Source organism: Petaurus breviceps, unplaced genomic scaffold (genome assembly GCF_028583685.1).
Source record: "Petaurus breviceps papuanus isolate PSGF00001 unplaced genomic scaffold, PetGlider_PUasm1.0 140, whole genome shotgun sequence".
Classification (NCBI taxonomy): Eukaryota; Metazoa; Chordata; class Mammalia; order Diprotodontia; family Petauridae; genus Petaurus; species Petaurus breviceps.
In genome coordinates, this window is record NW_027185698.1 from 34,679,968 (window position 1) to 34,707,629 (window position 27,662).

A 27,662-nucleotide genomic window follows, 5' to 3' on the forward strand; every position below is an offset into this window, starting at 1 on the left:
TCCTGAGAGCTTCCCATCCTTGTTGGGTTGACTTCCCTTATAGAACTTTAGATCATGAAGTCCTACCTGTGTTTCCTTCTGAAGCCTTTGAAATTTTGTTTTCCAAAATCTAGGATGCATATTGGACTCTCTTTGATTTTCCTATCTTTCTCACATTCAATTATAATTTTACCTCATTGGGTAGGATCAGAACCTGAAGAAGTATTATCTTCATTGGTTTCCCACTTTTTGAAGATCAGATTTTCATCATAGCAAGTTAAGAAACTATTAGTTGTACTTCTTTGGGAAGAGAAAGCACCCAGCTAGAGGCCAATAACCAAACTCCCTTATCACTACTCTGTTTCCCACACTCCTTATCTATTTTCTCTTGGGTCTAGGCATTCTGTACTATGTCCAAATGAATCTATGACTTCAACAATTTGGAAGTTCCCTCCAGTGATGCAGAACACAACCCATCCATCCTGCCTATCCTGTGTCTCTTGTCCGTGTTCTCCCATCTGTTTGGCACCATGTGGGTGACCCGATGTACTAGAGGCTTTCCTCATTTTCTCCCGATCTATAGTAAACTCAAATTAGAATATCACATATTTTCCTGCCTCTGTTAATCTTCATCCAAATATTCTCTCCCATGTAGTGGTTCCTAGATTTCCTGACATTCATATATCTTTTTATTATACAATTCTATTCCACCTTTTCTCCCAGTCTCCCCAGTGTACATATACATATATTTAACTTGTTCCTCTCAAAGTTTACCACTCTAGCTCAGAATCACATTTCAATGTGGCATTTCATGTTATCAAGTCTCAATGACACCTACGAGGTCAAATTTGTATCCTGTGACTTACCTTGTTGGATCCTAACACCTTGGGTATTACTGTTGACTACTTTCTTGGATTTTATTTCCTATGAAATTCTCATCATCTGTATTCCTACCTAAATTATGATTTTTCCTTATAACACTTATCTTGAATCATGGACAGTTTTCTTCTTCCTAATTCTCTTTATTAGTTTAAAGCATTTTTGGTTTGATTTGCAAGATTCTAGGCAAATTCATTTTTGTCAGCCCTTGCTAAGCATCCTATGTTCTTGGCTACAAGGGTGTAATTCCCTTCTTTTAATGCAAAATCCATAAATTATTCTCAGATAGACCCCCATTTGAGACACTGATGGAGAGTCAGGAGAAAGCGTCATTCCCTACTTATAATATTCAAAATTATTCCAAAATCTTCCTAGAGCTCTTAACAAGTGAAACTGAGACACAGGATTGAGAAAACTTGATGTTGGTTTTTTTTTTCATTTTCAGATTCTCCATTTCTCCATAATTTGTTTGATGCTACTGTTTTGGCAAAAATGTAGTAAGGAAGGGGGCAGCTAGGTGGCGCAGTGAATAGAGCACCAGGCCTGAAGTGAGAGGGACCTGTATACAAATCCGGCCTCAGACACTTGACACACTTACTAGCCACGTGATCTTGGGCAAATCACTTAACCCCAACTGCCCTCCAAAAAGCAAAAAAAAAAAAAGTAGTCAGGAAAGAACTCTTGTTTTGAAATCTTTGAAGGTTTGTGATATATCTTGGAGGGGAAAAGTTGTTGCTCTGGAAGGGATCAGTGGAGAGAATTATGTATTTTATGAAATCAAAGTTGGAAAGAAAGTTAAAGGTCACCTAAGTCATATCTCCTACCTTTCTAACCAGTGAAAGAATCCATCCAATAACATTCCTGACAAGATGGAAATCCAATCTCTGAATCCCTTTAGTGACAGAAAACTCTCTACTTTTAGTCAGCTATTCCATTTTTGGATACTCTCACTCACTAGAAAATTATTTATTCCATTGTTCATTATTTTATCCTAAAATTTTAAAAGCTCACAGATGTTATCATGGAACCACTTCTAGCAACCTTAGAACAATTGTGAAGAATGGAAAAGATTCTAAAGAATTAGAGACAGGCAAATGTATAAATTTTCCAAAAGGATCTTTAAAAAGTTAGATCCTAGGAAGTATGGACTAGATTGATTGCCAGATCTGCCAATTTCTAAGCTCCATGACCCTGAGTAAGCCTCACTACAACTCCTAGCCTTAGTTTTCTTATCTCTAAAATGAGGACAAGAATAATCTCATTGCCTACCTTACATTGCTGCTACAAAGAAAGCATTTTTATAAACTTCAAGGCACTATAGAAACATCATCTATTATTAGTCTTATTTAGCAATACTGTCATTTCACTTGGTTGATCATTTATCTTTTGAGATTCATGCAGAGATAGAAGTAAAATGTTGCCTTTACCACATGTTAACCTTCACCACACTCATGTATATTTAATGCCACCTGCCAGCAAAGATTCTGATTTCACGCTCCAGTCACTCTCCACTGAATCATCTTAACAGTGTCCCACCTGCATTTCTCACGTTCAGAGTCAATGATCAAAATTCCAATCAGCAAACACCAATCACTTCATCAACAATTCCTTTGTTATCCCTACACTGAGTCAGAAATTGCAAAATCTTTGTTTTATTTCTACCAACTTCAATTTATGCAAAGTTCCAAGTTTTCACCTTGAATTTCATATCTAGCATTAGTCACAACATTGATTTTTGTCTCTATCTAGTGACACCTCTCTTGGGGGACAGAGCAGAAAGATGTGTGGTCCATACATACTCATGTCTTCTAAATTCAGTGTTCTTCCTATTGTCCTGTGCAAATGAACAAATCTATCTCTTACCATCTTCAATAACAAGACTTAGAAAAAATATAAGCTCTTAGTACACACAAGGAAAAGAACAGCCATTCTTACAAAATAGGCTAATTTCAGATGCTCCAAAATCAGCTCATCTCAACTGTATTTAAAATCTGTGCCTTGAATAAAGTAACAACCAGCAGAAACCCGTAAGGAATCATATCCATAAGTGTTCTCTCTGAGTCTGAATGATACTATACATAGCAGGGATGCTTAGAGGGTAACACAGACTGGGTAGAGACAGATACTGAGATAATCTGGGTCCAGGAATCAAGATAAAGAGAAAGTCATTGGATTTATGAGTGTAGTTTTGTTGTCTATGCTATAGATGTACAATTCCTATGTGACTGGACAAGTTAATCCCTTTCTCTAGACCTAGAGTTTTTTTTTTCCTCCCTTTGTTTCTGCTGCCCAGACCTGTGATGTCATCAACACAGGGAGCTATTAGTGAGCAAATCCATGAAGATCAGTGATTGCTCTGAAACCTATAGCTTTCGAGAGTTGCCTGGTACACTGAGAGATTGTGACATTCCCACAGCCGTGAAGCTAACATGAGTAAGAGATGGGATTTGAACACGGATTGTCCTGACTCTGGAGCCATGCTGTCTTTCAAACTTCAGTTTATTTATCTGGAAAATGGGGAAGCAGGATTCCAGACTCTCTAAAGTCATTGACAGCTCTAATGTCCTGTGTTCTGTGTCCTAAGGCTCCCTCTAGTTTCTGATTCTCTGCTATCCATTCTACTGCATATTAAACCACTCATCCTGAGAATTACACTAGAGCAAGTATTTACAAAACAGATAAGGGATTTCTCTGACCAGTGCCTGGCACTTGATAAACACCCACTTAAGAAATGAAGGAACAAGTCTAAAATTCAAGTACTTTGAGAACACATAGCTAAAAATTCCACAAAAGCCACAGACAGACGAGTCATCATCAACCCGTGTAAAATGTGAAGAAATAAGATAAATTTCAAGGTTATTATTTGCCTTCAAATCTGCTACAAATCTGAAAATTCTAAGGAATAAAGACATAAAATAAATAAGCAGACTGTACTTCAAAATGGAAACAGTTGCTTCTGAAAAGACATTTAACTCACAATTAGTTGCCTACCCAGAGGAGAGCAACCAGGATAGTGAAGGGCCTTGAGTCTGAGTTCATGCCATGAAGAGAGAAAGTATATTTAGCTGAGAGAAGGGAAGCCTGAGGGGAAATGGAGGTTGGGACTAGGTATTTAAAAGGTTAAGTGCAACAGGGATTGGAGATATTCTGTATGCCCCAAACCTGGGATGTTTTTTATTTAGTCCTTTTACTCATGCCCAACTCTTCCTGACCCCATTTGGGGTTTTCTTGACAAAGATACTAGAGTGGCTTGCCATTTCCTTCTCCAGCTTATTTTACAGATGAAGAACTGAGGCAAACAGGGTTAAGTGGCTTGTCTAGAATCACACAGCTAGGAAATGCTCAGAACTCTACCCACCATGCCACCTAGTTGCCCAAGGTGGGAGTTACAAAGAGACAAAGCCAAGATTGAAGTAAAAACTCTTCCTAGTAATTGCAGCTGCCCCCAAAATGGATTGAGCTTCATAGAGAGGTAGTGAGTTTTTCATTCTTGGAGGCATTCAAGTGAAGGGTAAAAAATCCACTTGTCTGATATATTATAGTGGAGACTCTCTCGGGGTATGAGTTGGACTAAATGGACATTGAATTACTCACCCACTCTAAAATTCTATGATTCTGCAGTAACGGCTAATCTTATCACTGAGTTTCACACATACTAATAACTGTTACAAAAATAAATTAAAAATGTCTAAGGGGAACCAATCATTTAGAAATGGCCCTTTTTTTAAGAACATAAGAAAAAGATATCCAATCCATTGGAACATCTTGAATGAATAGATTTTATTCAGATTATATTCTATTAGGAGTTTTGAGGAAGCGGTAAATTGACACCAATGTTTGTGTTTGAGGAGAATTCTTTTCCTCTGAGATTTTTTTTCAGAAAGTCTATCTTTAATAAGGTTTGAATTAGTTCCACAAAGTCCTGCATTTGGGCTAAAAAAATCAACTGTGAAAGTCCAGAATGGAGGCAGTTTGACTGATCACATGAAAAAGGACCTCAGAGGCTTAGTGTTATTATGCTCAATATAACCCAACTGGGATGTGGCCATTCAAAGTGTCACTGCCATCTTAATTTACATTATTAAAAGAACAACCTACACAATGAAGTAGGTGATCATCTCACTTGCTTATTCCATGATCAAATTACAGCCAGAATACTGTACTCTGTTCAGAGTGCCCCATTTTAAGATCACTGAGACGAAGCATGGTACAGTGCAGGGATCACTGGACTTGGAGTGAAGTTCAAATTCTGTCTTAGACACTTAACTAGTTGTGTGACCCTGGTCAAGTTACTTAATTCTCCTGTTCCTCAGTTTCCTCATCTACAAAACTGGAGGAAGGGAATGGATTTGATCATCTCTAATAGCCCTTCTAGACATAAAACACTGATCCTCTGCAGTACTTCCAAAGGGCAGTGAAGTGATTGGGGAGAGTAGAGACGAGGCCACAAGAGGATCAGTGGAAGGAACTGGAACCATTAGCCTTACAAAAAGAATTCTTAAGGGGAACACGATCACTTTTTAAAAAAAATATTTTATGAACTACCATGTGGGAAAGAGGTTAAACTTTTGTTTAATTTCTTCAGGTGGAAGCTGTTTGATCAGTTGTCTTTTGGGTACAAATATAAAGTACATTTATGGGGGTATAAATATAAAGTACATACATAAATATAAAGTACATTACATTTCAAGTAATGGTAGGACTAGATGACATTAAAAATGCCTCCCAATTTTGAAACTGTAACATATGAATAAGACATCTAAAGAAGGTAAATTCCAATGAGAAAGTAACTTGCTGAGTGCCCTCAGAATTTGAGCTTGTTTAATTCCTTCTTCTCTTTCTCCTCCACCACCTTGATGATTTGAGGTATTTTAGTTCACATTTTATGGAATAGATCATAAAAAAACATAAATCTAATAATCTAATTTGCTCATTGCTAGATCATAAGAAGTTCGAGGAAGGGAACTAACTGGGAAGCAGAAAGGTATAATAAGAGAGAGTTTTGGACTTAGTTAAGAAGACTCAGGTTCAAATCCAGGCTCTGATACTATATCAAGCAAACTATGAAACCTCTCCAAGCCTCAGTCCCTTCTTATGAAAAACAGGGAGACTGTATTACAAAGATCAAGTGAAAAAAGGCATGTAAAGAATTTATTAAAGTTCAAAGTGATATATAAATGATTTATAAAGTCATGTAATTTTGAGGTTCTAGACCTAACTTTGTCTCACATGGTTCTCAAACTTTCCAAGTCTTTGCTGCCAAAGTAGGTATATGCAAATACTTAAAGCTGTGGTTTTTTGGCAGAGATGGAAACTCCTTCCACAAATGAAAATCACAGCCTTGGTATAAACAGTGCATGAATCCTAAGGAATTGCCTGAAACATATAATGTTCACAGTCATTCATTCCAACAGTACTTTCTCCATCTCCAGTAAATTGATGAAACACAAGACGGTGAAAACTCAATCCTGACTTCCATATTGGTTCTGAGCACTGCTATTAGCTAGCCATTTGATGTTAGATATATCATTTTCCTTCTCTGGTCCTCAGTTTTCTTATCTATGAAATGGGAGAGTTTAATAAAATGCTCTCCAATGCTCCTAACCATAGGTAAGACAGTCTACTCCTCTGAGCCCCATTTTCCTCTCTACTGATGTTTGTATTGCCTACCTCATAGACTGTTAGGAGAAAACACTTTTCAACTTTGAAGTACTCCAGAAATGGGAGTAGTTACTATTCTTTTTTGTAAGGTCTCTTTCAGCACTAACATTTTATGTACCTGAATTTTGATATTTTCAGAGCTAGGTAAAAATGGAAAGCTGGGGAAACCAAGAAAAACAGATATTGAAACTGAGGCTCAGAGAAGAATGTGCCCCAAATTCCACAGGTAGTGCCAGAGCTGTGATGAGAACCCAGGTGTCCTGACTCCAGTAAAGGTGTTCTTTTCTTTGTTTCACATCACCTCTCAATTGGAATAGCTCAGCTCACACAGACTTCTTTGGGTCAAACATCTGTCTAAGCATCAGTTGAATTAAAGAACAGGATACTCCTAAAATAGCAAGATTGGCATAAGCCATAGTCAGACATCCTTACTTCCTGGCGCATACACATCACACTTACCATCAGGAGCTCAACCCTTAAAAAGCCGGGGAGATGATTTATAAGCTAAGAATGGGACAGATTGTGATGGTTAGAGCTGGACAAAGAACCCAGTAATTTCTCTATGTATAACAAAATCAGCTATCAAAGTATCTCAGGAGTAATGTGACTCCAAAGACTTCTAGGCATATTAACATCCATCCAATGTCCAAGGTTTATTGGACATTTTTATCTAGCTGTGGTCACAAACAAGGGCTTTATTGGGTGGTAAAAGAATCTGAAACAAAATCAATGCATCCACACCAAGGAATAAAAGCTGGTGACAAAAAAGAGAGGCCACTCTTTATGTTTTTAGAGTCATCTGAAGGATAAAGGGGATGTTCCAGAAACAGTTTCCATCCTGGGTCTAGAAGAGCTGGATTCATATACTTAACACGCACTGTAACACAAGGAAATTCACTGCATTTTTCCAGGACTCAGTTTCCTTATTTGTAATGCACCAAGAATAAAATAATCACTATTTCCCAGGGTTTCAGTGAGCAAAGTGCTGTGTAAACTATAACATGATGTAGAAGTGTGAGTTATTATTAACGATTATTATTATTATAGACTACAAATTTGATGATGGTAAGAATTTTAGAAGAGTCATGTGTCTCAAGGTTGAAGGGGCCCTTAGAGATTACATAAAGCGCCTTATTTTACAGGTTAGGAGCCTCAAGGCCAGAGATTTCCAGTGACTTGCCCCAGGTCACCCAGCTGGTTAGTGGTAAAGCTCGAGCTGAAACGCACACCTTCTAAATCGCTATCCAGATCTCATTCCACTACCCCACTGAATCGGTTATCTTCAACGATCCTCTCATTCAGCAAGGTAAGACTCTGAGAAAACACACGGCCCAAACTGGCATGAGGCAGCTCTGGATCGGAGAAACAATTAGTAACTTCCATTGAGTGATAGTGCTGCTGATAGATGGCATCATCATCTGTGAACCCTTCCATGAAAGTCTCCACCTCCAAGTCCCAGCTGAGTACATTTTCTCCTTTTTCAAGTCTTCCTAGTATACTTTGCTTGACTCCTTTGCCTCCATCACTCTGATTTGCTTCATATCATTCTCATTTGTACATGTTATATTCTGTTACTTTTGTCAAGCACACCATAACTTCATTTTTGTATTCCTAGTCCTATCATAATGTCTTACACATGGTAGGGGCTTAAAAATGCTGGTTAAACTTAAATGAACTAGCTATATGAACTTACAAAAGTCACTTAATTCCTCTGAGCCTCAGTTTCCTCTGCTTTAAAATGAGGGAGTTGAGTTTGATGACCTCTAAGATCCCTTCTACCTCTCAACATATGATTCTACTATATTTTTGTAGAGCAGTCAGGCCTTTCTCTTCCCATTGGGGAAACCTACTTGAAGAAACAGGATAAGATCAAATGAGCATATATGGCAAGGAATTAGGTATTGACAAGGCTGAAGATGCCCAAGCCAACCTCATGCTCCTATGAACCAGTCTTTGCATGTATCCATTCCCATGGCCAATGCTGGGGATAAAGGTGAACTGCTTTTATTTTTATTTGTTTTATCCAAGCATTACTTATTCAGTACTCCAAGCTGCCTAACACCATCTTAGACTTTTCTTTATCCTACAGCATATCTAAAGGATCTTAAAGACAAAAAAAGCAAACAAACAAACAAGAAAACACCAGCAGAACTCCATAGAAATAACTGTAAATCTGGCACCATACTTCTTGGTCTACCCATACAACACCCCTTCTCTCTAGAACTTACAATCTTTTAATTGGCAGCAAAGAAACCTTGATCAGACTATAACAATGAACTTAGAAATACTGAATTACATGTTCCTATATATGGCTGCTGTGAGCAAAGGAGATTTAGTGTTTCCTTTGGTTTATGTGATTTGCTTCTTTAAATTTTATGTTCACATTCCTAGGTGTCTGACCTTGGGCAGGACAGTCTCCCTGGGGCATGTTAGACTGTCTTAAAAAAGAACAGAGACATTTTCTCCTTCCATTTCAGTTTTCTCTGCAATGGACCATGCTGCTCCCCAAGTCTCATGACACCTGGTCTAATGCTGTTTCCACAATATTCTCTAAAAACTTATTAGATGTGGGTAGATTGGAGGAAGGGCAGCTAGGTGATACAGTGGATAGACTCAGGGCCATATTTTGTGAATTCAAATCTGACCTCGGACACTAATTAGCTATGTGACCCTGGACAAGTCACTTCATCCTGCTTGCTTCAGTTTCTTCATCTGTAAAGTGATCTAGAGAAGGAATGGCAAAGCACTGCAGTATCTCTGCCAAGAAAACCTCAAATGGGGTCATAAAGAGTCAGACATGACCAAAACAACTCAACAACAGAAGATTAGGGGACTAAACAGAGAGAATGTTTTCATATCACCAGTCAAATCAACAAGCATTTATTAAGTTTCTCTTATGGGTTAGAGACTAGGGATAAAAACACAAAAGTCAGAGTACGCGTCCTTACAGAACTTACATTCTTTCTTTCTTTAAAGCAATTGGGGTTAAGTAACTTGCCCAAGGTTACACGGCCATTTTTTCTGTGTGGGTATTAAGTATGTGAGGTTGGAACTGATCCTGGGTCCTCCCAACTCCAGGGCTGGCGTTCTTATTCACTGCACCACCTAGGTGCCCCAGAACTTACATTCTAACAGAGGAGACATGTAGGTCATCAACAAAAAAGGTAATTAAATCATCTATTTCATCATGAAACTCAGACCAGGATAGGATTTTACAACTGTGGTGAATTATTCTTTATCAGAAAGTGTACTTTGAATAGTTGAAAGCTGATTCAAATTTTTCAGGCATATATCAAGCCATTTATATTCTGAATGGTGTTTTACTTCTTGTTGCTAGTAAGCATTACAAGAAATGAAAAAACTGGAAAGGCAGTTAATTATGAGTTTAAGATTACAAAGAAATTCTCACATCTCAAATACTCAGAGGCCTAAGATTATTATGTTAAGATTTCCAACCAACTGATGGAACTACACTTCTGGATTGCAGAAGCAATTTTTTTTTTAAATAAGGCTGAATAAGGAGGGGGGGGAAGAGATATACTCTCTTTGGAAATAACTGTTCAATGTGTGAGGATAATTTTTTTTTAAACCAAACATTTTTATTATATTCGTAAAACCAAACCTGCCTGTTCTAGTTCCTGTTAATACTTTCCAGTAATGTAGAAGTGGAAACAAATTTATACTTCTCCTTCCATCAGAACAAAACCAGGGAAAGAACTACTTTTGGTTTTTGGTCTTGGAGTAGAAAAGTTAAAGTCATGGCGTTTTAATTCCTAGCTACATAAAATTAAGCAAATTACTTTTCTTGCTGCGTCTATTTCCTCATCTGTGAAATGGGAATAAAAATACTTGTATTAGTCACTACACGAGACTGTTGTGAGGATCCAATTGTCTTCACACATGAGGAACTTCATAACTATAAAGTAGTACGTTAGTGAGTTACTAGCATGGTTTCATGGGTGAGTAGGGCAGTACAGTGGATAGAACAAAGGACTCAAAGTCAGGAAGACTTGGGTTCAAATCCTGCTTCAAACACTTCCTAGCTATGTGACCCTGGGCAAGTCACTTGGACTCTCCATGCTTCAATGTTATCCTCTGTAAAATGGGGATAATAACAGCACCTACTTCATTGGGTCATTAGGAGGATTAAGTGAATTTACATATGTTAACCTGTAAACCTTAAAGTGATATATAAATACTAGTTACTATTATTATCATTATCTCCTTTCTGAAATTATTTTAATTTCTATAGTACTGGTCCAAATATAGGCCATGCTTTCCCTAAAAATATGAATGTTTCAAAACCCAAGTGGACTATGACTGCATTCTTAGTACCATGATTTTAGATCTAAGGAATCATTCAGAACTTAAGGAATTAATAATCAATCAATTAACAAACATTTATTAAGCATTTGCTATAGGTCAGGCACTATGTTAAGGGTTGGATATACTAACAGGTGACACTGGTTATACAGAGTGTTATTCATCTGTTATTAAGTGAGTAGAGAGATTATTTATGGTGTTTCTTTTTAAATTAAAACAACTGACATTTACATAGAGTTTGAGAGTTTCATTATAAATGAAATCAGAAGACATTTATAAACTGCAGTTAAATAGAAGGTTGGGCATATCTGTGTCCATGGTATATCCCCTTCACCCTCTCTTCTCCCCTTCCCCCCAATAGAGTATAAGCCCCTTGAGGGAAAGAACAATTTTTTTTTTGTCTTTGTACACCCACTTCCCCAGCAAGATCCTTGATAGCAGGGACCATTTGTTTTTGTCTTTATGTCTCCAGAACTTAGCACCACACCTGGCACACAGTTATTGGTTATTAATATTTATTAAATTCATTTGATAAAGTAAAATAAATAAGAAGCTGACTCATAAGCTCTCCTCTGAGAGATGTGAAAAAAAAACAGTCAAAAGAGTCAGGGTAAGAAGATACATCATTTTGTCTGGGACAAAGTTATCTTAGAGAGCTTGATCAAGAAGCATTTATTAAACACTCACTATTTACCCAGTACTATGCTAAATGTGGTGGGATAAAAAGAAAGAATGAATCAACCCTGGATCTCAAAGAGTTTACAATCTATAGATGCCAGTATGGACACGATTACACATCAGATAATAGATATTACATGAAATAAATGCAAAGTAGTTAAAAAGAGGCATTGGCAGTTGAAGGGAACAGGATGAGTAAAGGCAAACAGTCCACCATGATTGGAATCACAGCTTATATTTTAGAGGAGGAAGTAGGAAATTCTGTGAAGAACTTTATAAGATGCTCAAAACCAAGTCAACCTTTATCTTCTTTATCATGCAAATTCAACATAGGAGTAGGGAAGAAAAGTAAAAAAAATATATTGGTTTGTTACTAAGAAATGAAAGATTCTAAAGGTTCTGGATTACACATCTGGATTGCATCAATATAGTCTTTGAGATTTGAAAGTCTCTGGATATGGATGCTTCAGAAGTTAGAAAAAATGAAAATGATTGCATTTTAACAGACAAGAAATGAGTGGTTGATGTATAGCAGTTATTTAGAACTGGATGTCTGTATATATTCAGACCACTGACCAATTAGAACGAAGACCAAAATTAACAGCAAAATAGGGGAAAAAACAACAGAGATGAGATTATATTGAGTATAATTACAACAGCGCTGATTCAACCTATTCAAGTAAGCTTCTTACTCTAAAACTGGGCAATAAATACAGATTTTTATTCTTAATATCAACGCCTCTAAAGATACCTTTTAGTCTAAAGTGATCATGATGACAAAGAGGTCAAAGAAATCCAGAAACTATATTTGCAGGTAAATATTGTAAGGCATTATCTATTTAAAAGATGGTATATGTAAGATAATATACATTACATATATGCACATATATACACATATACATACATACATATATGTGTGTAAATAAAATGGTCATTTGTATGGAAGATTGGAAACTGAACAATATCATCTCAAAAAGCTGGGAAGAAGCCATAGAAGGCCAAAGGAGCTAATGGAAAGCTTAGTAGTCTACCTAACGAACCACATCATCCTAAGAACACTTGGAGAAGAAACTATCTATAAAAAAGCAGGTAATACTTATATCATTTTGATAGCAATGGATTCTCACTCTCAATGATTGCACAACTATTATATCTAGATTCTCAAACATCAGTACCCGCTGGGATATATGTGGACTTTGTATTAAAACTAACATGGATATTCAGACAAGCATCTCAAACTGAGCAGTAAATAAACCTCTAGAGCAGCAGGTGCTGACCTTTTTTTTTTTTTTTTTGGTCATAGACCCCTTTGGCTGGTAAAGCCTAGGGCCCATTCTCAGAATAATGTTTTTTAACTGCATAAAATTAAATATACTGGATAACAAAGGAAAACAATTACTGAAATACAGCAATCAAAATACATATTTTTTAAATTACACTGATGGACTCCCTGGGTTCCATGGGGCTCCAGGTTAAGAACCCTTAATATAGAGGAAGTCCATTCTAGAAGGATACATAATTTTAAATGGATTTTTGAATCGATTTGTAAGATATTTCAAAAGGAGGAGGGAGAATCACAAAAGAATAGAATAAAATAAATGGCATTATTAACTCTCCCCATCAAAAAAAAAAGAATAAAAGTTATTAGTAACTACTGACCTATTATCCATGAACTCACCAGCAATGAAAAGGGTAATAGGGATTTCATTAGTATGAGGACTTCCACATCAAGAAAATGCTTATGCTGATACAGAGACATAATGTATTCAAGAATTCACTGATGGTGGCGGCTAGGTGGCATAGTGAATACAGCACTGGCCCTGGAGTCAGGAGGACACTTAACACACAAAAAAATCTAGCTGTGTGACCTTGGGTAAGTCACTTAACCCCAATTGCCCTACTTTCCCCCTCCAAATAAAAAGCAAAAAAAAAAAAGAATTCACTGACTACCAATATCACACAAGACACACAAACAGATACACAGACATACACATACACACACACACACACACACACAAAAGAAAGATGCTTATTTGGCAAAAGTATTCACCACTGTCATGGAGGCTGTCACGTCAAAAACAGACAAAGGATTCCCTAATAATGTGGAGGTTCTCCAGCTGTTCTGGTTTGAAGATGACATCCTACTGAGTTCCTTGCCCAAGCCCTAAAACATCGTGTGGCTGGTTCACTGAGATCCCTGCACAGGCATAAGAGAGAAGAGTCTAGCAATCCCTACCCCTCCCCCCCCAACAAAAAATAAGTAGATGGAGGATGCATATTGCTGAGAAAATGATATATAATTGATTAGGAACCAGCTATAGTTTGATGCACATCTGGACAGTTTTATAGCCCTTTCAGTGATTCAGAGCTGCCAAGTGCTGTCAAAGCATTTATCTTTAGCATTGATATCATCCTAGTTACATGTGTGTATACACATATACACACATATGTATGTATATGTGTATATATGAATATGTGTGTATATATATTATATATAATGTAAATGAAACCAGTTGTGTTATTATTACCAATGACTAATAGAACACAACAAGCAACATCCAAGACTTCACCATCCTCCATCATCCTTCATCATCAACATCCAAGAATTCAAATGTCTAGAAAAGGAGATGAGCTGATCGTGAAGCAATAGTGAAGCAAAACAAATACACTCAGGGTATCACTGGTCTTTACAAAATATTAACTAAGCTGGAACAACGCCTCCAGTGCATTGGATGAATCTTCTGATAATAGTTAACATTTGTACGATCCTTTAGTTTGCAAAGTTGGTGAAGTACTCTATATAGATTTCCTCATTTGATCTTCACAACAATCTAGCCAAGTAAATGCCCTTAGTATTGATATCTCATGGATGAGGAAACTGAGCCTCCTAACAGTAAATGACTTACCCAAAGTCATTCAGGTAGTAAGTGTCTCAGGCAGGATTTAAATTTAATTTTCCCTGACTCCGAATCTGGCACTCTATCACCCCATCCATATGTAAAAATGCTAGACAAGAAATATTGCTAAGTCTTGCTCAAGATGAGAAGGAACAAATAATCTGTGAGCTACACTGACAAAGAGAATCCACACTGCTGAGATCAGAGATGATTCAAAATATCAAATCAAGTATTTCTATAGTACTCTAGGGATTTTTAAAGTACTTTTCCGGGGCGGCCAGGTAGCACAGCAAGTAAGAGCACCGGCTCCAGTGTTGGGATGACTTGGGGATAAAATCCCGGGCTCAGACACTTAGCACCCACCCAGAAACACCTGGCCGTGTAACCTTGAGCAAGTTACTTAGGGGCGGCCAGGTGGCTCAGCAAGTAAGAGCACCGGCTCCAGTGTCAGGATGACCTGGGGATCAAATCTGGGCTCAGATACTTAGCACCACACTCAGAAATAACTGGCCGTGTAACCTTGAGCAAGTTACTTAACCCCGATTGTTTAAAAAAAAAAATAAAAATAAAGTACTTTTCCTCAAACATTCTGTGGAGAAAGGGTACAAATATTCCTTATTTGTAGACAAAGAAACTACAGATGGAAGCCAGGTATGAACCAAAATCTTCTGACTCTTCATGTATGGCCTGTACTACTTGGCTAAGAGGTACCATCCAACATGCAAATGCTCTCATTCTATGGCTCCAATGCCAAAAGGCAACCATGTCGAAATTTCTTGTTGGTATCCCACCCATCAACAACAATCACAAACCTTTTATAATCTAGTACATGCTTTTTGGACAGTTGCTGAGATTTGAAAATTTCATCATCTAATTTAAATAGGCTGGTTCTTAGCTAATGAATATTTACTCTAGTCCATTACTGTTGTCCTTGTTAAAAAGATCAGAGAGAGGGAAGGGCCCCTAGAATCATGGTATCAGATTTAGAGGTGAAAGGACCTCTGAAACCATGTAGTCTAACTTCCTTATTTTACAAATGAGGAAACTGAGACCCAAAAAAATAGATTTTCCCAATGTCACATAGTGATTAGTCAGCCAGATATGAATAGCCGAGACCCAAGATTCAGTATTTTAAAAAGAAGGAAATTTGTGATACATGAAGCCAATTACCCTGCTCACATGTTTACAGGGTACTCTCCTAGCCACAAGTTAAATCTTGCAAGGTAAATGTGAAATTGCATATGCTAAATCCTTTCCCTACTTTTAAGAAAAGATGACCTTCAGTAACTTAATACTTCTGTTATTACCAGAAAGTATATTTTGACACCATAAGTATCTGGCCTAACCTTTATCAGTGTCCTGTCCTCAACCTCTATCTCCTTCACTGATGTTCTTATCTGGGGCCCTGATACAGCATCAGTATTTTTTTTAACTCTGCATTCAGATTTAAACATTAAACTAACATGAAAGCACACGGATGGATGTCTCCAGAATGACTAGGGGGGGGTGGGAAGAAAGCTAAATTACTCCAAAGCAGACATGAATTAACATTAGCTCATTCCCATGCCTTTTTGTGTCAGAGTTTTATTTTATTTATTTATTTTTTTTGCTTATAGGGCAACTGGGGTTAAGTGACTTGCCCAAAGTCACAGGGCTAGTAAGTGTGTCAAGTGTCTGAGGCCGGATTTGAACTCAGGTCCTCCTGACTCCAGGACCGGTGCTCTACTCACTGTACCACCTAGCCACCCCTCAGTTGTTTTTTTTTTAATAGTAATTCTAACAGTATTTCTATTTGTAATAACTATTTAGTCACAACACATTCTGAGTCAAATATAATATACTGGTTAGCTCAGGGAAATAAGGATTTCCTTAGTTAGGAAGGTCCAGTTCCTTTCATATCCAGTTTGAATTCTGATTGCTATGTACAAATCACCGGATAGCCTCTCCATTTGAAAGCTTTAACTGAATTCCCATTTTCTCAACAAAGTTCTCCTCTTTTCACCATTTATTATTTCTCCCTGTTCTATCATAAGAACCAATTACATTTCTGTAGCTCTTTACCATCTTAATGTGCTCTCACAATCATTATCTTATTTGATCCTCACAATAACTTTTTAGAATATGAAGGGCAGGGATTGTTCCCATTTTATTGATGAGGAAACTGAGGTTCTAAAAGGTTATGTGGCTTGCTCAAGGTCACATAGCTAGCAAGTGCTGACATTGAGGTTTGAATATAGGCTTTCTAACCAGATGATTAATACCCTTTCTAACCACACAGTGCTGCCTCTTGACAAATTGTAGGTTTACCTCTGGGAAAGTAAGTTGCCCAGGGTCATAGTGATAATAAGTGACAGAAGTAATAGTAAAACATAGTTTCCTGCTCCCAAATTAATGTTGAATTGTTCACCAATTTGTTCACAATAAGAAGAATGAAGAGGGAGAAGATGCAGGAAAGTAGATTTTGACTTGATGTTACAAAGTTCTACAACTTAGAATAATCCAAAAATGTTATGGAGAAAGAGGATGAATTTGTTCTGATTGAATTCTCCAATTGGTCTGCTGGGGGAGTTGGAAGAAGCATACATGTTCTCATGTTAACAGAAGCAGAAATAAAAACAAAGCTATAATGTGGATTCTTACTCTTCTAAGGCTTGAACCATGTTCCCTGGCTCTTCGGATGACAATATATCAATGATTTGGTCACTGCTGGCGAATTCTTCACTCACACCATCCACTGAGGCAAACTGTGAGTATTCCAGCTTGCTTTCTTGATGGAGGCCCTGCTGAACCTGCAGAGGAAGTTTAGAAAACCTGAGTCATGTTGCTATCTAAGAAATGACAAGACTAGAAAAGATAAAAGACAGATGCTAGAAGTAACAGAGAAATTATCATTAAACTTCTCTGGTTTACAACCAGTCATAGAGCCATAGAATGCCAGAGCCTGGAAGAGACATCAAAACATAGAACAGAGAATGATAGCATTAGAAGGTATTACAACTAGAAGGGACTACTACCAACATTAGATCTGGCTGAATAAAAAATGTTCGAGCTAGGAAAGAACCTTGGAGAGTGTCAGATTTAAGTTCATTTTAAAAATCAGGAAACCAAATAAATAAAGGAAGGAAGGAAGGAAGGAAGGAAGGAAGGAAGGAAGGAAGGAAGGAAGGAAGGAAGGAAGGAAGGAATAAGGGTGGCTAGGTGGCACAGTGAACAGAGCACTGGTCCTGGAGTCAGGGGGACCTGAGATCAAATCTGACCTCAGACACTTAACACTTACTAGCCATGTGACCTTGGGCAAGTCACTTAACCCCAACTGCCCTGCCTTACCCCTCCAAAAAGCAAATAAATATATAAAAATCAGGAAACTGAACCCCAAAGAGGGCTGTCTTATACAAACACAAGCTAAGTGGTATAACCAGGGCAAGTAACTTCATAGGATCTTAGAGTCTGAAAGGACCCAGAGGACATGTAGTACAACCCTTATCCAAAATATACTTCTACTGAAACATTCCCAGCCAGTGGTCATCCTGCCTCCACTTAAACATCATTAATTATGGGGAGTTCATTAACTCCTGAGGCAGATTGAGACATGGGGACAGTTGTATTGGCTTGGAAGATATTTCCTATATTAAGCCAATACATGTTCTGCAGCTTCTACCCACTATTTCTAGCTCTTTTCTCCATGATCTATCAAACCCATTCTAGCATTATTTCTACATGACAACTGCTCTAATACTAGGAAAAAGCAATCATGTTCCTCCTTAGATCTGTTCTACAATATAAATATAACCAGTTCCTTGAACTGTTCCCTACCCTGCCATATATCATGATTTCCAGTGTTCCCAATACTGTGTTCATCCTCTTATGACTGTACCCTGGGTTATCAATGTCTTTCTTAAAATTTGTTATTTACAACTGAATAAAATACTTGTGAGTGTGGTCTGCCCAGGATGGGACAAAGGACAGGACTATACTCTCCATTATTCTGAATGCTGTGCCAAAATCTAAGGTTGCATTAGCATTTTTGATAGTTATATCACATGCTTGACTCATGAATCTTGTATTGCAAAAATCTTTAGATCTTTTCCACAGGAATCATTGCCTTAATCCTCTAGAGAAGGAAATAGCAAACTACCCCAGTATCTTTGCCAAGAAAACCCCATGAACAGTATTGATGTGCTATGGTCCAAGGGGTCACAAAGAGTCAAATATGATTGAATAACTTAACAAAAACAAAACCACCATTATCTTAAATTTATGTGACTGGCTTTTTAAGCTGATATATAAAACTTTAAATTTATTAATATTAAATTTCATTTTATTAAATAGAGCCTACCATTCTAATACATCAAGGCATTTTTGAAGACTGTCTTCAAACATATAAATTCCTCTCATAGCTTTATAATACATACACATATATAATATATGCATACACATTACATACACATATATAATATTATATATACACATATGTGTACACACACACCTCTATACTTTCATCAGAGTTTCTTTAGGACCTTTCAGTTTGGGTGCCTAAAGCTGCACTTGCAAGATAGCAGGGCCCATTTTTTTATCTTATTTTGTGCTACATGGAGGGGAATACTCTGACATCAATGGAACTCTGGCCATGATTCTCTACATAGTATTCAGAATAAGTTATGCAAAGGTAGCAGAGGCCAATCAAACCATATATTTTCCCTACATTTCCTAAATTATTATTATGAAAAGGAAGCAAAATGCCAGAGGAAGATGATTTGACTCTAAGATTAAAAGTTGCCATGAATTTTCAAGGCAAAATGTTCAAAGATCTTCAAAATTGGAATCAAATTAACACATCACTGATTACCTTGCCAAGGCTGTGATCTCCTTCTAAGACACAGAATTAACTCCTGTCATGGATTTTGCCTGATTTCTTGCCAACTATGATACACTAATGAGGCCCATGAATATTAAAAAAAGAGCAATAAGGTAAAGGACAAAAATAAAAGCAGGTGGAAGCAAGTGGTCAGTAATGATTTATGTATGGGAGATGGGGCAGAAATCCTCTCTAAGGATATCCCTGACTGGAAAGGGAGGAGGGTTATTCATATATCATTAAATGTCTCTTCAGTTCTACTGCAGTTTAACAAAAAAAAGCTCGAGGAAATTAGGAATAGATGTAGCTGGAATATAGTGGAAAGAGGATAGAAAATTGAAGAGATTTGGAGTCAAGTTTCAGCCTTGTTACTAAGTAGCAATGTGACCTTGGCCAAGTCACTTCTCAAAACTTCAGCTTCTTCAACTATAAAATAAAGGCTTTGGACTTTATCAACAGTTTTAATCTGGGGTTCCTAAACTCAGAGGGGTCTGTTAGTAGATTTCAGGGGGCGGGGCACAAACTTGGATGAGAAAAAAAATATGGCTTTATTTTTGCCAATTAAAGTTAGCATTTCCTTCAACTATTTTAAAATATTATTCTGAGAAGGGGTCCATACACATAATTAAACTTCCAAAGGGGTCCATGACCGTCCAGAAAGATTGAGAACCCTTGGATAGGATGATGTCCAAGGGAAATCTGTGAAATTCCATGAAATCCACGATAAAAACTTTTATTTCAATAACTGACTTGGGATTTGGTTCAATATATTAGCTTCTGACTCCACCATCACAGGACATTCACTCTGGTGGCTGGATGGTGTAATGGATAGAGTGCTGGTTTAGAGACAGGAACACATGAATTTGACTCCTTCCACAGATGCCCACCAACTCTGTGACCCCGGGGATAACAATAGTCCCTACTTCACAGGGCTTGAAGATTGATTTTGTCAAACATTTGGAGATTCTTAAAATGCCACAGATTTGTTATTAGTATTATTATCATTATTATGATTCAGACCATTCTAAGGAGGGGGCTCCTACCAGCCATATTGCTAACCAAGAAAATAACTTTTCCCAATGACCAACTGCAAATATACCACACACACACACACACACACACACACACACACACACACACACACACAGCACAGCCCTTCTTAACCTAATCCACAAACTTCCAGAGAGCAAAGTAGTTACCTTCAGAAATTCAAGGTATTTTGCTAATATAGATAAGCTGTCCCTCACAAGGACCATGAGCATTTAGTTATCTAATTAATGCAGTCCAGATCTCACTCCATATGCTATCTATTAGAATACTAGAAGGTTAAATCTGAAGAGGACACTAGAGGTCATCAGGTCCTAGCTCCTCTCTGTACAGATGAGGAAAGAGAGACCCAAAGTCATATAGCTAGTTAATGAAAGAATGCAGATTACAACCTGGACCTATTTACTCCATCTAGTGCTTTCTCCATCAACACAGATGACTTATCCATAGTGTAGAGACAATTGTCTAGAACTGGGATTCAGGAAACTTGGGTTCTAATCCTAATTCTAAGATCGCAATATTTAAATGCTATGGATTTTATTATCCTCATTTTAAAGACAAGAAAACCAAGGATCAAAAAAAATTAAATGACTTGTCTATGGATGCAGATAAATGGCACAGTGGATAGGCCATTGGTCCTTTGACCAGTCAGGAAGAGTCAGGTAGATCTGAGTTAAATATGGCCTTGGACACTTCCTAGCTTTGTGACCCTGGCAAGTCAACCCTCTTATCTGCCTCAGTTTTCTCAACTTTAAAATGGGGATAATAATAGCACCTACATCCCAGTGTTAATGAGGGAATAAATGAGCTAAAATCTATAAAGTGCTTAGCATACTGTCTGGCACATAGTAGGTACTTTTAAAAAGGAATTTTAGATTTCAGAATTTGGTGCATTTGTTTCCTTTCTTCTTTCCTCCCTACTTCCCTTCCTTATTTTTCCCCTCCATCCCTCTTTCTTGCCCTTCCTTCCTTTCCTTTTTTCTATCCTTCTTTCCTTCCTTCCTGTGATCACACATTTAGTAATTAATTAGAGGTACTGAACTGAAAGATTTCTAATGTCTCTCAGGGCTAACATTTCAAGTTCATGTTCTAAGGTTCCTTCCAGCTTAGACTTTCTACAATTCAATCAGGTCTCTAATTCATGTGCTTCTTTCTCCAAGCAAGGACTGAAATTTGTCTTAACCTTGACTCAGGAACAAAATCTGCTACTTGAGCTTTTGTACCCGAATGCAAATTGATTTCTCTCTTTCATCTGATCATAAAATTACTCTCTCTGGTGCTTTTTCTCTATGGTTTTTCTTCTCCCCCCAAGCCATCAAGTCATATCTCTTCCATCATTCAAATACACTAAATTATGAAATCCAGAATTCCTTTTTAAAATCTTCCAGTATACCTAAAGGAGTTAATATCTCTTACCTTCATTCTCATTTATTGACCATTTACTATGTACAGAATCCTATGCCAGGGACCATAGAGATTACTGAGACAAAGAAATTGTGGTTTCTGTGCACCTGAAGTTTATAATTAGGTGGTTTGGTTAAGGTAAGGACACGGTTAATCTTAATACAAAGTATTATTTTTTTTTTTTTGCCAGGAATGAGTTATAATGTCACCAGCCTTACTTATTTCCCAAGAGAAAGTCCTTGGTTTAGAGGGAGTGGACTTAAGTTTCAAGTCCTCAATGGCTACTTACTAAACATAGAACCTTAGATAAATCTCTTCTGCTCTTGGGACCTCAGTTTCTTATAAAATGAAGAGGTTGGGCTATCTGATCTAGAAGTCTCCTTGTAGGTCTCAATTTGTGATCCTAAAATATGTTATAAACTAAGTGTTTATATAAATCTAGCACACCATTATTCCTTATCAGAATTCAGTACAATTTTAATAAAAACCAATGTTTATCTCTCAATGTATTCTTTATGTCTCTTATATATTCAACCATAAAACATTTTTTTTTAGATTATATGTACCTGGATAGGAACAATGTCTATTTTTTGTATAATATATTGTTCAATGACACCAAGAAATGAAGCTTAGTAAAAGATTTCTGGGATTGCTCATGCATTATTCATCACATACAATGATCTCTGCTTCAATAGTACCAATAACAAAGAATTGACAGTATTTTAGAAAGACTGATTTTAGCTGCATGTAAAGGAATAACTTCCAAATGATAGCAACTTGTCAGTAATGGTACAGGCTGCCTCATGGAATGAATTCCCTAGAGGTATTAAAATACAGACTGGATAAATTCAATGATCACTTATGAAGCACCTATTATGTGCAGAGCATTGAGATAGGTACTTTGGGAAACACAAAGTCTTCTTAAGTCACAGCCCCTGCCCCATGGAGCTTACAGAGGAAGAGAGATATATGGCCCAAGCACAGTTAGCCACAATACACAACATTCCAAGAAAGTTCAGTAAAGAAATACAAAAGAACATTAAATGTGAGGTCTGAGGATAAAAGTCATTACTCTGTGGGGAGAAGGAAGGATCAGGGAAAGCTTTATAGTGACATTCAAGAGGAATTTAAAAGATGAGGAAGAATTAAATAGGAAGAGAGGGCAAGAAATAAGATAAATAACATTCCAGATCTATGAACAGCATTAACAAAGATCCAGAGACAGGAGTATATATTGGACATTTGGGATGCCAGAGCCAAGCATATGTGAAGGATGACTTACCTTCTGAGAGCCAACGCTGTCAAGAGAGCAAATGCTTGTATTGTGGGTTGTACTAAATGACCTCTCTAAGGTCCCTTCTACCTCTGTGATTCTAACATTCTATGGCCTTGGTTATGATGATTTGTTATACAACTATAAGTTCAACCTAACTCACAAAATACAGCAGCATATTTTATAGCTAAACACCAATAATATCAGCATAGGAGGAAACTCATGTGATTACTCACCTGATTTTTATTACAGATGTTCCATTTGAAGCATAGGGACTGAGGCATAAATAAAAATATGACACAAGTAAGTACAAAAGACACTAGAAATGCAATGAAAAATCCTGCTGCATGGGCACCATGATTTGGTGAAACCTATGAGAAAAAGAAGAAAAACAAATTCAGAGATTAAGATAAACTACAGTTTACCCCTCCCCCCCCAAAAAATCTGTGGGTTTTAGCTGATTATAAGCTAAGGATGAGGCAATATTATGTGACATCCTGAAAAGAACTATAGGAAGAAATATAGTTTCCACGAATAAGGAGATTATGGGCTGTTTGTACTCTGTCCTGGTCAATCAGGAATATGGGGAATATTGTGAAGAAGAAGCATGGGTTAATGGGTGGAATATTAGACAAGGCATCAGGAAGGGGTTCGAACCTCACCCTAGACACTTAGTAATTCTGTGACCCTGGTCAGGTAAATCAACTTCCACTGGGTCTCAGTTACCTCAACTCCAAGATAAGATGGTTTGACTCAGTGACTCAACTAAGGTTTCTTCCAGCTCAGCTCTGAATCTGTAATTTACAATCCTATAACATTAGTTCTATTCAAATATTTGTGGGGCTGTCATGTAGAAGATGGAGTGGAACTTTGCCATTTGGTCCCTGAGGATAGAACCTATAGCAATAGTCAGAAGTTGCAAAGAAGCAAATATAAGTTTGAGGTAAGGGAGGAAAAAAGCACAAAGAAAATTACCTAACAACTAGAGTTGTCTAAAGAGTAGACTATACTGATACCTCAGGATACAGTGGGGTTCTCCTCATTGGAAACTTTTGTTCTAAAAAAAAATTCTTTTCCAATTTAACTTTTATTTTTTATCAATTACATGTGGCCAAAAAGTTTTTTAACTTTAAAATTTTTTTTTAATTTTTTAAATTAAGTTCCATATTCTCTCTCTTCCTCCCCACTTTTCTCCTTGAGAAGGTAAGAAATTTTATATAAATTATGTATGCATAGTCATACAAAACATTTCCATATTAGCCCCTTTGTAAAAAATAGCAGAGACCAAAATAAAATACCAAGAATAATACAGAAAGTAAAAAATGGTATGCCTCAATCTGCATTCAGACTCCATCAGCTCTTCCCCTGGAGGTGGATAAAAATTTTCATTATGAGTCCTTCAGAATTGTCTTAGACCATTGTTTTGTGGAGAATAGCTAAGGTATTCACAATTGATCATCATACAATATTACTGTTACTATGTATAATGTTTTCCTGGTTCTGCTCATTTCACTTTGCATCAGTTCTCGTAAGTCTTTCCAGGTTTTTCTCTAAAAGCATCCTGCTCATCATTTCTTATATAGCATAATAGTATTCCATTTATAATCACATACCACAGCTTATTCAGTCTTTCCCCAAGTAGTGGGCATCCCCTCAATTTCTAATTCTTTGTCATCACAAAAAGTACTGTTACAAACATTTTTGTACATATAGATAATTTTCCTTTTCATTTGATCTCTTTGGGGTACAGCCTTGGTAATGGTATTGTTGGATCAAACGTGTATACACAGTTTTATAGTCCTTTGGGGATAGTTCCAAATTGTTCTCTATAATGGTTGGATCAATTCACAGGTAGTTCACAACTCCATCAACAATGCCTTAAGGTTCTTATTTTTTCGTATCCCCTCCAACATGTGTCATTTCCCTTCTGTGTCATGTTAGCCAATCTGATAGATGTGAGGTAGCATCTTAGAATGGTTTTAATTTGTGTTTCTCTAATCAATAGCAATTTAGAACATTTTTTCATATGACTATAGATAGCTTTGATTTCTTCTAAAAACTGCCTTTTCCTATCCTTTGACAATTTATCAGTTGGGGAATGACTTGTATTGTAAATTTGACTCAGTTTTCTATAAATTTTAGAAATCAGAGAAACTTGCTATAAAATATTTTTCCCAGTTTTCTGTTTTCCTTCTAATTTTGTCTATATTGGTTTTGTTTGTCCCAAAAACTTGTAATCTGATCTATCAAAATTATCCATTATATATACTGTAAATGCTCTCTGTCTTGTTTGGTCATAAATTCTTCCCTTACCCATAAAACTGACAAGGTAAAATATTCCATGCCCCTATAATTTGTTTATGATATTATCATTGGAAACTTTTCAAGCATAGTTTGGGGAACCATGCCAGGTTTCTTATGATGAGAGATTTGCTTCAGTATAGGTTAGAAGAGAGACCCTGAGCTTTCTTCCAATTCTGAAATTTCCTAATTCTGCAATTTATCCAAAGCCTAAATAAATAAATTCTGCTCCCTCAGACAGACAGACAGACAGACAGACACACACACACACACACACACGAGACCACTTTGTATTTGACAGGTACTAAGCATAACTAAATCCACAGGAGCCTGGCCTACTACCACTTCACCCTAAAGACTTATGGAAAGGGGAAAGAAATTGTCAAAACTCATGGGAATAATGAGGGGTGGGGGTGGGGGGTGTCATATAGAAAGGAAAGGAAGGAAACAGAACCAGTGGGAATCATGAAATTTTAAAAAGTCCACATGCAGGGAAAATTCAGTCTCATAGATAATCCACATTTAAATGAATTCTCCAAGACTACAACTAAAAGCAGAAATCTGCCTGTATTTATGGCTAAGGTCTGTGGATGATAAACCTTTCTGAGGGTTAGTCTCTCTCTCTCTCTCTCTCTCTCTCTCTCTCTCCCTCCCTCTCTCTCTCTCTCTCTCTCTCTGTCTCTCTCTCTCTCTCTCTCTCTCTCACACACACACACACACACACACACACACAAAGCCCATTTTTTATATCATGTATTTGATGACACCCTTTATATTGCTTCTCCTGAATAATGAATTGTGTATAATATGATACAATCTCTATATGATTGTATATAATGTATATAATATGATACAATGGACTATGCACCTTTCCATTGTTTTTTGGTGATATCCAATCTCAGTTCTTGAGAGACTACAACATTTCATCTGTTTCAGGAAGGAGCTTGGGGCCATGAAAATTACTTCGCAATTCCTCAAAGGCAGTTCAGTCAAATATGTTACTGTTCAATTATGCCCTATACCATTGTCCATTCACATTCTATTAAGACCCACATCCCACACCCTAAATCCTGATGAGCACCCTAAGTTAACTATTCAAGAACATAGCAGACTTTTAACAATTCTAGGTCTATTCTGGGGAGGCAGGTGGTGCCAGGGATAATGTGTCAGGTCTGGAATTCAAATGCTGCCTTGAACATCTACTATTTGTGCAACCCTGAGCATGGCACTTTTGTTTGCCTCCATTTAATCATATGTAGACTGGGGATAATAGCACCTACTTCCCAGGGTTGCTGTGAGAATCAAATAGAATAATAATTATAAAGCACTTAACACAGTACCTGGTTCATAATAAGCATGATGTGTTAGATAATGATGATTATTTGACTTAGGGGTTTTTTTTTTTCCTATATGGAGAGTTAAGTCAAACTCTTATAAGAGATTATGGGTCTCATTTAGGAGATTCTGTAACATTCTTAAGCTAAATGCAACCAGCACATTGTCACTTGCAAAAAGGAATGTCAAAAGTCCCTCATCATCTCTAAGGAATCTCTCTTTTATTTGAATTTTGTACTAGATCTTTTTGGTGACCACAGGAAAAAAAATACTTTTGACAAGCACACATCATGTGTGTGTGTATGTGTGTGTGTGTTTCCTCAAATTCACAGACACCCATCCTCAAAGCCAGGAAGACTTGGGGTTAAGTCTAGCTTCTGACACATGTTAGACACTGGGAAAGTCGCTTAACAGTTCAGTGTTCTAGGCCAGAGGCATCTGGGAACCAGATCAAAATGTAATTTGGAAATGTTCAACAAGATAAATAAAAATACAATAAAAATCAGATAAGGTTAATGTGTTGTTTTCTAAGTCAATATGTGGGCTGCCAGGATCCCTTTATGCCTTTGACACTGCTGCTCTAGCCAACTCACAAACACCTAAGTCACGGAGAAGGTGCCAGCCAGAACTACTCAAAGGATTTTCTTCACTTGGAAACTGCCTGTACTAAAGAAATGATAGGTCAAGTTTCTGATTCTATCTCTTTATTTAACGATTAATCTATCATTGAACATTATTAGATCTTTTTCAAAGAATACTTTAAAATTTTTACATATGCATGAGAGATATCTGAATTGAAGAAAGCAACAAAGTACTTTACTCTTTTCTTGCTGTTGTTGTTCAGTCATGTCTGATTGTTCATGACCTCATTTGGGGTTTTCTTGGCAAAGATATTAGAGTGATTTGCCATTTCCTTCTCCAGCTCATCTTACAGATGAGAAAACTGAGGCAAACAGGTGACTTGCCTAGGGCCACACAGTTAGTAAATGTTTAGGTTGGATTTGAACTTTCAAAGATGAGGTTTTTTGTG

The 27,662-nt window shown here is 37.1% G+C and overlaps 1 protein-coding gene across 2 annotated transcripts in view; it reads right to left on the reverse strand.

Annotated features, from left to right (window-relative positions):
- The window catches only part of EVC2 (EvC ciliary complex subunit 2), a 190,675-nt gene that overhangs the window by 118,714 nt on the left and 44,299 nt on the right, over positions 1-27,662 (reverse strand). For both annotated transcript variants that reach the window (XM_069070014.1, XM_069070019.1), the window contains 2 exons: positions 23,233-23,367; positions 17,058-17,206 (listed from right to left, as the gene is read on the reverse strand). In XM_069070014.1, the coding sequence (XP_068926115.1) occupies positions 17,058-17,206; positions 23,233-23,367 (284 nt within the window). The remainder of the gene's footprint in view (positions 1-17,057; positions 17,207-23,232; positions 23,368-27,662) is intronic.